This window comes from Oryzias melastigma, linkage group LG23 (genome assembly GCF_002922805.2).
Source record: "Oryzias melastigma strain HK-1 linkage group LG23, ASM292280v2, whole genome shotgun sequence".
Taxonomy (NCBI): domain Eukaryota; kingdom Metazoa; phylum Chordata; class Actinopteri; order Beloniformes; family Adrianichthyidae; genus Oryzias; species Oryzias melastigma.
The window spans coordinates 22418415-22430042 of record NC_050534.1 but is presented as its reverse complement, the minus strand read 5'-3'; the positions used below and the strand labels follow the sequence as shown (position 1 = coordinate 22430042).

Sequence of the window (11628 nt, the reverse complement as noted above, 5' to 3'; positions counted from 1 at the left end):
CCGGGTTCCTTGTGGAGAGGAAGCTTCAGGAAAAACACCAAACTGTCCTTCAAGTAGTTTATTCAGATTTGTCAGCATGAGCCAATCAATAAATACACAATAAATACTCAACAGTGATCCAAACACCCGGATAAATAACACCTTAAATAATCAATAAATTAAGGAAACACAGCAATGATGGAAACAGGCAGAAAGTACCTTTAAGTACTACAGTAGTACTGTAAATATCACAGTCTGAAACATAAGAAACTCGTCAGTCGACTTCTGATCAAACATGTCGATCGCCTTATGTAAAGTCATTATAAATATTGATCTGTTCAGAAACACTCAGCCAATCAGACAGCGGCTATTAGGCCCCGCCCCCTTTTGTCCAGTAGTAGTTCACACATCAGCTGGTTTCATTCTAAAGGCTTAAATAAATTAAATAAAAGTAATCAAGTATTTCCAGACTCTTCTGATTTAGTAACAAACTTGAAAACGATGTAAAACTTGAATCTGAATCTCGCCGTGAGCGAGTCCCAGCCGCTGGCGTCTCCGCTCTCTCACACGTGGTTCGTTGGCTGGAGAGCTGCTGCTGTTTTTCTAGCGGCTGCCATGGCAACCGGCTCAGGCCTTCAGGTGCATCCTGTTCCTCGCCTGCCGCCGCCGCCGCCGCCTCCTCATCTTGTCGTCGGCCAGCGAGCTCGCCTTCTCGAAAAGCTGCGGCAGTTCCCACAATGCTTTGCTCTGGACGGTCCGGTTGCTCATCTGCATGAGAAAGCGTGGTGAAACCAGAGTTTGGGATCTTTGATTTACCTGCAGATTCTCTGCAGGAATGATCGTGTTTACGGTTGAGAAGTTACAATACGTTAAAGATTTAGCGTTCAAGCGTCACCGAGGACACTTCCACACACCTGGATGCTCTTCAGGCTCTGCAGACTCAGCAGCAGCTTCTCCTGCTCCTGGTAGCGATGCCTCTTCAGATACTGGATCTTCCCCAGAACGTACGTCAGCTTGGAGCGGACGTCTGCCTTGACCTGGGCGCCGCCGCCGCTGTCGTGGTTGGACGTGGTGCCGGACGAGGCCAGCGGTGGAGTGGCGGTGGGAAGCTGGCTCAGCATGCGTCCAATCAGCTCCTCGTAGGTCTCCAGAACGCCGTGCATGAAGACCATCTTCATCTGGAGAGGAGAGCCAAACATGAAGCTGCTGCAGGTTTGGATGGACTCTAAGCTCTACGTTAGCCTAAAGAACCCCAGGAGATAACAAATTAGCCAAAATGTTAGCATGGTGCTAAATACTAGTTAAACTCCAAATTAGAATAAAAAACTCAGTAGATACCAAATTAGTCACCAAAAAGCACACTGCTTAAATACTAGCTAAACTCCAAAATTGTCTAAAATTCTTGAGTAACCTAAACTAGTCCAAAATGTTAGCTTGTTGCTAAAACAGAGGCTAAACTCTAAATTAACCTAAAAAAATCCCAGAAGATAACAGATTAGCTAAACACGTTAGCATGTTGCTAAAATAGTTAAACTCAAAATTAGAATAAAAAACCTCAGTAGATTCCTAATTAGTCAAAATAGCTAGCAGATTGCTTAAAAACTAGCTAGACTCCAAAAGTTTCTCATTAAACTAAATAAATCAAAAACGTCAGCCTATATCTAAAATAGCAACTAAACTTTAAATTAGAACCCCCCCCCCCCCCAAAAAAAAAAACCAGTAGGTAACAAGCCAAGAACTTTAGCATGTTGCTAAAGTATCAGCTAAATTTTAAATTAGCCTGAAAAAACCCTAGTAGATAGCAACTTATCCAAAAACATTAGAATTTTTCTAAAATATTAGCTAAAATAGTAAAAAACCTCATTAGATGCCTAATTAGCCCCCCAAAAAGCTAGCTTAAATACTTGCTAAACTTCAAAAAATGCATAAAATGCCTTAGTAATCCAAATTAGTCAAAAACGTTAGCATGTTGCTGAAATAGAAGCTAAACTCCAATTTTGTCAAAAATTACTATAAAGCTGAAAACATAAATGGTAAATGGCGTATACCTGTATAGCGCTTTCTACCCTCCTTCAAAGGCCCAAAGCGCTTCACAGTCACAGACCCATTCACCCATTCACCCATTCACACATTCACACATTCACCCATTCACCCATTCACACACACATTCACACACTGGTGGTGGCTCCACTGCCGAACACTGGCGCCAACCTCCCACCAGAGGCAATTCGGGGTTCAGTGTCTTGCCCAAGGACACTTCGACACATGGACGGGCAAGGCGGAGTCGAACCCGCTCACTTCTGATCAGGAGTTGACCGCCCTACCACTGCACCACGGCCACATAACTCCTGAATATATTTAAAGGTTTGTTTCTGAGCTATTTATAAATACTAAATTTGAAGAGTTTCTCGTCCATGTCCTATGGGACATATTTTGCTAAATATTTAAAAAACTATAAATTATATAAATACCAAAGCAGTCATGTCCTGAACGAGCTGAACGTTTTGATAGCAGGACTGAGAAAGGATTGTAAATCAATGAAAGAGCATTTTGATGTTAGCTTTGATTATTTTATCAAGAACTCTGAGAAACCAATGATTGAATGTATTGATCACAGTCAATAAACATTGGAGAATTAGCTAAAAGAGTCTTTGGTGAACTGGAAGGAGAAAGAATCAGGATTTTGGAGGAAGTTCTGTCCATGAAGATCTTCACTTCCTCGTCCAGCTGACATCTGGATCAGAACCATACAGCTGGACATTACCCAGATTGGTGGACGTTTTTATGAAGATTTACGCTAGTGAGACACAGAGCTATCATAATCAGACGGGGGGATCGGGGCGGAGCTCCAAAAGCCCCGCCCCCTCAGAGGAGATTTTGGAAACAGGCTTCAGATCAACATGAAAAATGACTTTTTAAGACATTTAGGTTTTGGGGTTTTGGTTAAAAACTTCATCGTCATCATTAAAACACTACTGGGAACAGTTCATAATTAAACCGTTTTTAACTAAAAATAGGAGGAGTTTAAAGACGTTCCTTCAGTGGAAAGTTTCAGTTCCTACACGGAGCAGTGTGGGCATCGGAGGGAAAACCAGACGCTGCCACCAAGATCTCCATCAGACGTCAAGTTGATCAAAATGTTAGAACTTTAATTCACAGGATCCTAATATTTAATAGATTCATAGATGTGAGAGTGCAGATAGGTCTATTTATGATTAGAATAAATTCAAAATATATTATTTCTGTTTTTAATCAATACATGAATGAATTTCTTAAATAAATGTCTGCATTTTCTCTTGTTTATTATCTTTTTCATCAGTTTGCGATGCTGTAGCAGCTTAAAATAAAGCAAAGGTCAGTAACAGGATGATTCACGGTCTATTCTTGTCTGTCTCTCAGACGAGTCGCCCAAACTGTCTGGAAACAATTCTAAAGTGTGATTCTGTGGTTGAGAAACGGCTCAAGAGCTCCCATTGTTCAGATGATGAGGAAGTTTCAGCCGCTCACCTCCACAGGTAATAAATCAGACCTGACACGGCAGCTGTTTGTTTGTGTTTCTGATCGCTATCGGATCAGGAAAACCGCACAACCGATCTGCATGAGAACAGACGAACCGGGACTTTCACAAACGCAGGGATTGACGGCTTCACGTCTGTCAGCATCTCTAACCAACCTCGACTGAAATCTGTCAGAGAGTCGGTCAGAAGTGAAAGTTTAACCTGGAGCTGAAAACAAAATGCAGAAAAGATCGTCAAGTGCCGAGTCGGCAGGAACGAAGCCGCAGAAACCTCACGTTAGACTCCCGCCTGACAGAAGTGAAACCGAAGAAGCTTCTGATGAGGGAAAGCATCAAGAAGAATCAGATCCGATCGACGCAGGTCCTCTGGAGGATCTGCAGCTCTGGCTGACAGTTTGTGACAGAAATGAGGTTTCAGCTACATCTGAACGATTTCACAGAGACTTCATCCTGATCCCAGACACGAACAGAAAACTCTTCAAATGTGAGGTGATGGTCATAGATCATGTCTGCATCCTTTGGATGCTGAACCGTCGTTCCACGTTCAGAAGTTTCACATTTACCTCCACGTTTCCGTCCACCAAGTCCTTTGGAAAAACCGGATTTCCATTAAACCTCACGGCGTTCGGAATTTTCTGCCAAACAGATAAAAAACATGAAAAGTTCATCAGAGGAGAAACGAAACCTGAGAAAAACCAGTGAACTCCAAAGCTGCTGGTGCGTTCAGGGACACGCTGACGTGTGGGAGCTCCACGTGTTCATGAACAGAAGCACAAATGAGCGCCCCAGCCTGGCGCTCCAGAACATTCCGGTCCGTACTCACATAGTACTGCAGGAGGTTCTGGATGGTCTTGTTCATCTCCTGGGGGACGTAGGAGGCGCCGACCCCGCTCACAGTCAGCCACAGACACAGCAGGACCTTCATCAAAGCCATCATCATCCTCCTCTGCTACTCCTGCCCGCTATCAGTCCTGCCGTGGGTTCTGGTCGTCGTTCCGGGCCGGGCCTGAAGTCGTCTCAAAGTGCTCGCCTCCCAGCAGAGCTGTCACTTATAACGGCTGAGCGCGGCAGAGATGATCTAGGTGTGAAAATGTGGTTGTGTAGTTTCCTTTAAATCAACAAACTTCATAGAAGTGGGTGAGGGGTCTCCCACTCACGCACGCCGAACGCCAGCCGGAGCCGGCGGCTGAATTCCAGACTGTTTGACTTCAGAACGTCGTTTGACGTCAGGTTCCAGGTGATGCTCGGAGGCGGGAAAGCACCTTCACCTTCCTGGTCCAGGATCAGAAATCTGAGCTTTGAGAGTTCTGAGTCTGAGTGACGACACAAAGTTTGAAACGTAGAAACTCCGACAGGTGAAGGAGGTCATTCCTGGGAAACTCTTCCGTTCATAATATTCCGATAAATCTCCAGAGAGAATGTGAGGAGAATCAGAACCTTCTGCTGTCTCCATGGCAACTAATTCCCCTTAAATCAGTAGTGAAGCACGGCGGCGTGGGCTGATGGTTTGGGCTGGCCTGCACTCGTTAAGGAGGTCGTGCTCGTCTGTCCTGAAGCTCCAGAGCCGCAGACGTTCCTCTGAACGGATCAACACCCGTCAGCCTCGGATGTTCTGATTCCAGACGTTTCTTTACAGAAACTCCAGGCGGTTCAGGGCCGAGAACTCGTCTGCAGGAACATCAAAGACACGAGACAAAGAACTTCAACGTGAAAAAGGAAACCAAACAGAAGACTGACTCAGAGTCCGAGGCTCCACACAAACCTGGACCGTCAGTCTCAGAGCTGGAGGAATAAAAACTGAATGAACGGAACCCCCCACTCATGTTTTAGTGGGATTTTAGAGCAGAACTGTAATAATCTGAAGATGTCTGACCTGAACCATCACACGATGCTGAGAGGATCATCTCTGATCCTTCAGACGCAGCAGCAGTTCATGGATGTAGTTTCACTCTTTTAAAGGTTCAGCTTCTCCTGGTCCGGCTTTCAATTAAGTCAATCAATCAATCAATCAATCAATCAATCAATCAATCAATCAATCAATCAATCAATCAATCAATCAATCAATCAATCAATCAATCAGACAATCAGACAATCAATCAATCAAATCAATCAATCAATCAATCAATCAATCAATTCAATTTTATTTATATAGCCAATTATCACACAAGAATTCCCTCATTGGCCTTCATGACGGTAAATGTACAGAAGCAGAAGATCAGTCATAAAATATAAACAATAGCTAAAAACTAAACACACTAAATTAAACTGGTTACCCCTGCCCTTAGACCCTGCCTCCCGGTAAGGAAAAACTGAACCAGAGGCGAGGTCCAGGGCCGAGACGAGCCAGAGGCGTGATCCACGGCCGAGTAGAGCCAGAGGCGTGGTCCACGGCCGAGACGAGCCAGAGGCGTGGTCCACAGCCGAGACGAGCCAGAGGCGTGGTCCACGGCAGAGTAGAGCCAGAGGCGTGGTCCACGGCAGAGTAGAGCCAGAGGCGTGGTCCACGGCAGAGTAGAGCCAGAGTCATGGTCCATGGCCAAGAACCAGAGCACAGACGATCCACCAGGAATCTGAAATCTCCCCCTCCCATAGAATGGGAGAGAGGAACAACACCCGACTCGCACTGCACCAAACAGAAGCTCAGAGAAGTAAATAAAATTAATAATGAAGAATAGAGGAGAGATAAAGTAAACGAGAATAGAGAACAGAACCCCAGAGCTGATAGTAACGATAGAAAATCTAACATTTTTAGCGTATCAATATTAATCTGGTCAACATGTCCAGACCTCGGCTGGAAACAGAACCTCTCAGCTGCAGTTCCAGAACTCTGGAATTCTCTCCTCGTCTCTGTGAGGTCCACCAGATCCCTCAGGGATTCTTCGTCTCCTCAGGGAACAGATCTAGTGGGCCAGCCTGTTATTTTTGTTGTTTATGATTTCATTTATATTTGGTTTTATGTTTTGGTTATGGTTTAGGTGCTATTCAAATAATACATAAATACAAGACATAAATAAAAAAACTTTAAGGGAAAATATATTTTTTATTTCCTAAATATGAAGCAGTTTATAACTTTCAACAGAGGTTCACTAGACTTCCTTTCAAAATAAAAGACTTCCTGTGTCACGTAGGATCCCCTGATGGAGCAGATCTAGTGGTAGGTGGTGTGATGTCAGCAATAAAAAATATGTTCTGCATATACTGAAACATTTGTGGTGCTTCTTGGCCAGAAATGTATAAATCTAAGTCTGAAATTAGAGCTAATTAACTTTATTTTTTTAACCTTGACGCACACTTAAAACACTGGAATTTGTCAAAATGTTTAGTTCTCGATTACTGAACCACTACAGCTACAGTGAGAAGTCTTCTTACTTTTTATTAACTCTACTTTACAGTTACCGTTTAAACTAAAAGTTTTGTATTTTTCTTTAACCAAGGAGCCACAGTGGAGGGTAGAAGAGCCAGACGAGGATCTGGAACCGCAGGTTGGAGACCCCTGGACTGGAGGTTTGTGATCCAGAAGCTTCTCCAGGCTGAAGTTTAATGCTTGAGACTGTTTTTTAGACTTTCGCTTTCAGGTCTGCAAACCTTTAGCTGCTCGTTTGACAAGTCAGAAGTGAAAAAGTTTCATGAGGTTCCAGACCAGGAAACACTAGAGCTGCTGCATCTGAGAACAAACCGGTTCTATAGACTGTGACTGATGCAGATCCTCCTGCAGCACGACTACGGCTCCCTATGTGGGACCAAAAACAAGAAGTTTTTGTGAAAACTAAATTATTTTACATCTTTAGAACTTGATTCCGATCCCAAAAATGTATTAAAAAAAACAAAGTGAATGTGAGATGATGCTGTTATTTGGATTCTGAATCATCAACGTTTACAAGAAATCCATGTGATGCAGGAAAAAGAAGTTTTGATGAGAGAGGTTTCCTGTGAAACCCCCCCCCCCCCGACAGCCTCAGCCCAAATTCAGCAGCATCTCGTTTAGTCTGTAGTTCAATGCTGTGAATTTATACACTGTTGAGACCATAAAAAAAACTTGACTTCTGTTCATAACTGAATGATTTTCATTAAACCTTTAAAGTTTGAACGATCCTCAAAGTTTGACAGGAACTTTCTGAGGAGTTCTTGATAAAACTACTGTTTGGAAATAAAATGTAACAAAAGAGAAGAAGAATTCTAATGTGTTCAGAAACTAAAACTGTCAGGACCCAAACCTATAACATAACTCACAAAAACCAAACTAAAATCCTCAATCCTCACAGTACCCCTCCCCAAAAGGGCAGATCCAGGACGGCTAAAAACAAGTCACTTGGCAGAAAGGGACATGAAGAAACAAAACAAAAACAAGTCCAGAAAACACTCGGAGTTCCTGCAGCCAGACAGATGTGAGAGGTATCAGAACCCCTCGCCAGGAACAGGAGAGGGGAGGAGCAATCCCACAAACTGTCCCAGGGACAGGAAACAGGAAGGGGAGCAATCCGGGTGACCCTCCACAGGAAGAGGAAGGATGACCCTGACAACCCCCTCAGGAACAGACTGGATGGACCTGGCATGACTTGTGTACGGCTGCAGGAAAACTCCGTCTGGCAAGACGTGGCGTGACGTGGCGTGACGTGGCGTGACGTGACGTGGCGTGACGTGACGTGGCGTGACGTGGCGTGACGTGGCGTGATCGTGGCATGGCGTGGACTGCAGTGGCAGGTTTTTCTGCCAATGCAGCAAAAATTCTCCTGCTAAATCCATGGTTCTGTCAGGACGTGTTGGTGGAGGACCCAAACGCAGGAGACCAAAACCCAAAACATAACTCACTAAAACCTCAGTCCACAACCCTCACAAAACGGTATTAATATTTGGTTGATCAAAGCTCGTCAAATGTGGACCAATCAGGGAACTAGAGAACCCCATGAAAATGAAAGTTTAAATGCTTAACTCAGGGGTCCCAACTACGGCCCCCGGGCCGGATCCAACCCTCCTCCACATTTGGCCCGGCCCCCAAACTCTTTTGGCTAAATTAGACATTTCTCCAGTTTTTTAGACTATTTTGGCATTTCAGCTACATGCTAGCTGTTTTGGCTAATAAAGTTTTTTTGTTTGTTTGTTTTAGGCTAATTTGGAGTTTAGCTAATATTTTAGCTTTATGCTAGATATTTGGGCTACTTTAGAATTTTTTTTTTGTTTCTTTTTCTGCTAATTTTGCACTTCACTAATATTTTAGCAAGCTGTCAGCTTCAGCGTTTTTAGCTGTTAATCTATCTCAGGTAATGCTAAATATGTAGTTTTTAAAATGTTTTAGCATTATTTTTTCTATGAAGATTACAGAAATGAATTATTTTAATTTATCTTTCTGGAATACCGTAAAACTTTACATTTAGGCTGTTACACTTTTTCTGTTAGCCTACAAACTGACCCCGCCCCCCCCATTAGAGAATAAAACAGTTGTATTTCCCTCACAAGAAAAAGTTTGGGGACCCCTGGCCTAACTAGATGTAGTTTAGAATTCTTCAACTTGAATCTCAAACCAGAGTTTTCTCTCCAGAAAAAAAAAAATCACCTTTTGAGAACTCAGGAGACGTTGACAGCTGCTTTGATGGTTTGTAAATACATGGAACTCGAGCTGCATTACGGTTAGCGCTCTCGCCAGCTAGAAGGCGCTGGTTCAAGTCCCAGCTGGGTCCTTTCTGTGTGAAGCACGTTCTCTCCGTGCATTTGTGGATTCCCCCCTCCCACAGTCCAAAACAGGCTTCACAGTTTACCTGGTTACTGTAACCAGTCTGTGGTGACCTGTCTTGGGTCTGCCCGCCTTCAACCAACAGCAACCGAGACCGGCACCGCCAACTCCAGAGGGGATATAGGTGGTTAAGAAGATGGGTGGATGGCATCTAGAACTGTTACGATCTCAACCCTGGAGGGAAGAATAAAGAAAGTAACATAAAATAAAGATTCCCAGACCAGTAAATTGTAGACGTGTGCAGATTTTCATTCAGTGTTAGACTAATTTATAAATGCTGTACAGAAAAAAAAGGGAGTTGCAGTGGAGCCAAGGTGTGGGACAAAATACATCAAACAGAATGATTTTACAGAGACCAACAAAAACAACCCCGTCCAAAGGAGAGTAACAAAAGTGAGACCCAATAACAACAAGAAACTAACTATGAACAATAAACACAAACACACAACCAGAGTTAGTCACACAAAGTTCTCCACAGAAGTTCCTAAACCAAAGTCCACAGAGGACTGGAGCTTTCTGTTGGAGCAAACACCAGGGGCGAGCTGATCACCAGTAAAGGGTGTCACAACAGCTGCTCAAACTGCAATGGGAAGACAGCTCCTTTAAGCCAGTGTAGGATCCTCTGCCATTGGCCCACTGATGGTCTCTTCAGGAGGTCCAGGTGTAGGTGGGCGGGTCCTCAATCAGCTGTTGATTGCTGCTCTCCATCTGCTCAGTCACCCACAGAAACTCATTCACTCAGGTATCCAAACTCAGGCACACAAGCACATATACTACTAACACAGAGTACCAGATACATCTGGGGCCGTGACAAGAGCTGCATCATCAACATAGAGCTGGATCATCAGCATAGAGCTGGATCATCAACATAGAGCTGGATCATCAACATAGAGCTGTATCATCAACATAGAGCTGGATCATCAACATAGAGCTGGATCATCAGCATAGAGCTGGATCATCAGCATAGAGCTGGATCATCAACATAGAGCTGGATCATCAGCATAGAGCTGCATCATCAACATAGAGCCGCATCATCAACATAGAGCCGCATCATCAACATAGAGCTGGATCATCAACATAGAGCTGGATCATCAACATAGAGCTGTATCATCAGCATAGAGCTGGATCATCAGCATAGAGCTGCATCATCAACATAGAGCCGCATCATCAACATAGAGCCGCATCATCAACATAGAGCCGCATCATCAACATAGACCTGCATTTATAGAATTTGTCCCTCCGTTCAGATATTTTTATTAACAAACTTTTAGATAATTTTGCATCTTTATGTCTTGATTTTATTTTATTTTATTCCTCTTTTTGATGTATTTTTATTTTACATTATGAAGTATTTCATTATTTTACCTGTAAAAAGTGACATATAATTATATTTCTAAAGAGCTTCCTGGGAGATCGTCTTTTTATTTTTTCATTTATGAATTTATTTGTATTAGACCAGACGAGGCAAAACAAAACAACATGAAAGAACACAATCAAAGGTCGATCCGCATCAGACTAATACCAGTCTGATACGATATCCAGAAGATACAGACCTTCATGATTAAATAATAGAAATAAATAAATAATACATGAATAAAAAAGGAGATCATGTACAAATATAATGACCCAACACAGGACCCTGAGGCACACCGAGAGAGGAAAATCCACACACACAATAGATCTGCTGTCCCTGTAAAGGTCGCCATGGTCAGAAAAACCCGGAGCTTCAGGGAAAGTCTGAGGGGCGTCAGGAGATCACACTCCTCTGCAGTAAAACATCACGGTTTCTCTGAAAGCTCCTCTGGCTGCTGCAGAGGCCGTCAGGAGATCACACCTTTCACCCACTGAAAACTTTCTGACACCTGAGCTTACTCAGAGGAAGTTGAATTCAGCATCCAGCATGCGAAACTGCGGCGCCGAAGAGAAGCAGCAGCAGCTTTTACACCTTTTTTTAGAAAAACGTTGACATCAGACTCTGAATCTGCTGGTTTTGTTTCTGCAGAAATTCAGTTTCCATGATTTGAACACAAACATCTGCATCAGAATGAAGGCTGAGCTGCAGAGAAGGACAGATGGATGCCTGCAGACGTTCTGATGCAGACGGGGCTGGTCCTGAGTGAAGGTTCTGAGTGGAGGTTCTGAGTGGAGGTTCTGAGTGGAGGTCCTGAGCGGAGGTCCTGAGTGGAGGTCCTGAGTGGAGGTCCTGAGTGGAGGTCCTGAGTGGAGGTTCTGAGTGGAGGTCCTGAGTGGAGGTTCTTAGTGGAAGTCCAGGGTGGACCTGAGGTGTCTCTGCACCAGAGGACACACCCGTTTAAAAGAAGAACCGACACAGTTCATGTGAGATGAGATCATCATGGCTACTGGAAACAAGAGTCAGAGGAGTTCAGAGAAGACACTTTTTATT

At 43.7% G+C, this 11628-nt stretch overlaps 1 protein-coding gene and 1 long non-coding RNA gene across 2 annotated transcripts; one reads left to right on the top strand and one right to left on the bottom strand.

The window, feature by feature from the left end:
* Window positions 1–581: 581 nt before the first annotated feature.
* On the bottom strand, window positions 582–4503 carry ifng1 (interferon gamma 1). Its single transcript, XM_036210263.1, has 4 exons — window positions 4320–4503; window positions 4060–4131; window positions 894–1157; window positions 582–747 (listed from the first exon to the last, which is right to left on the bottom strand). Exons 1-4 carry the CDS (start codon window positions 4434–4436, stop codon window positions 607–609), a joined length of 594 nt encoding a protein of 197 aa, XP_036066156.1. The 5' UTR covers window positions 4437–4503; the 3' UTR covers window positions 582–606.
* On the top strand, window positions 1055–7334 carry LOC112155932. The gene is made up of 2 exons (XR_002920884.1): window positions 1055–1191; window positions 6931–7334. It is a non-coding gene; the product is annotated as an uncharacterized LOC112155932 (long non-coding RNA).
* Window positions 7335–11628: the final 4294 nt, after the last annotated feature.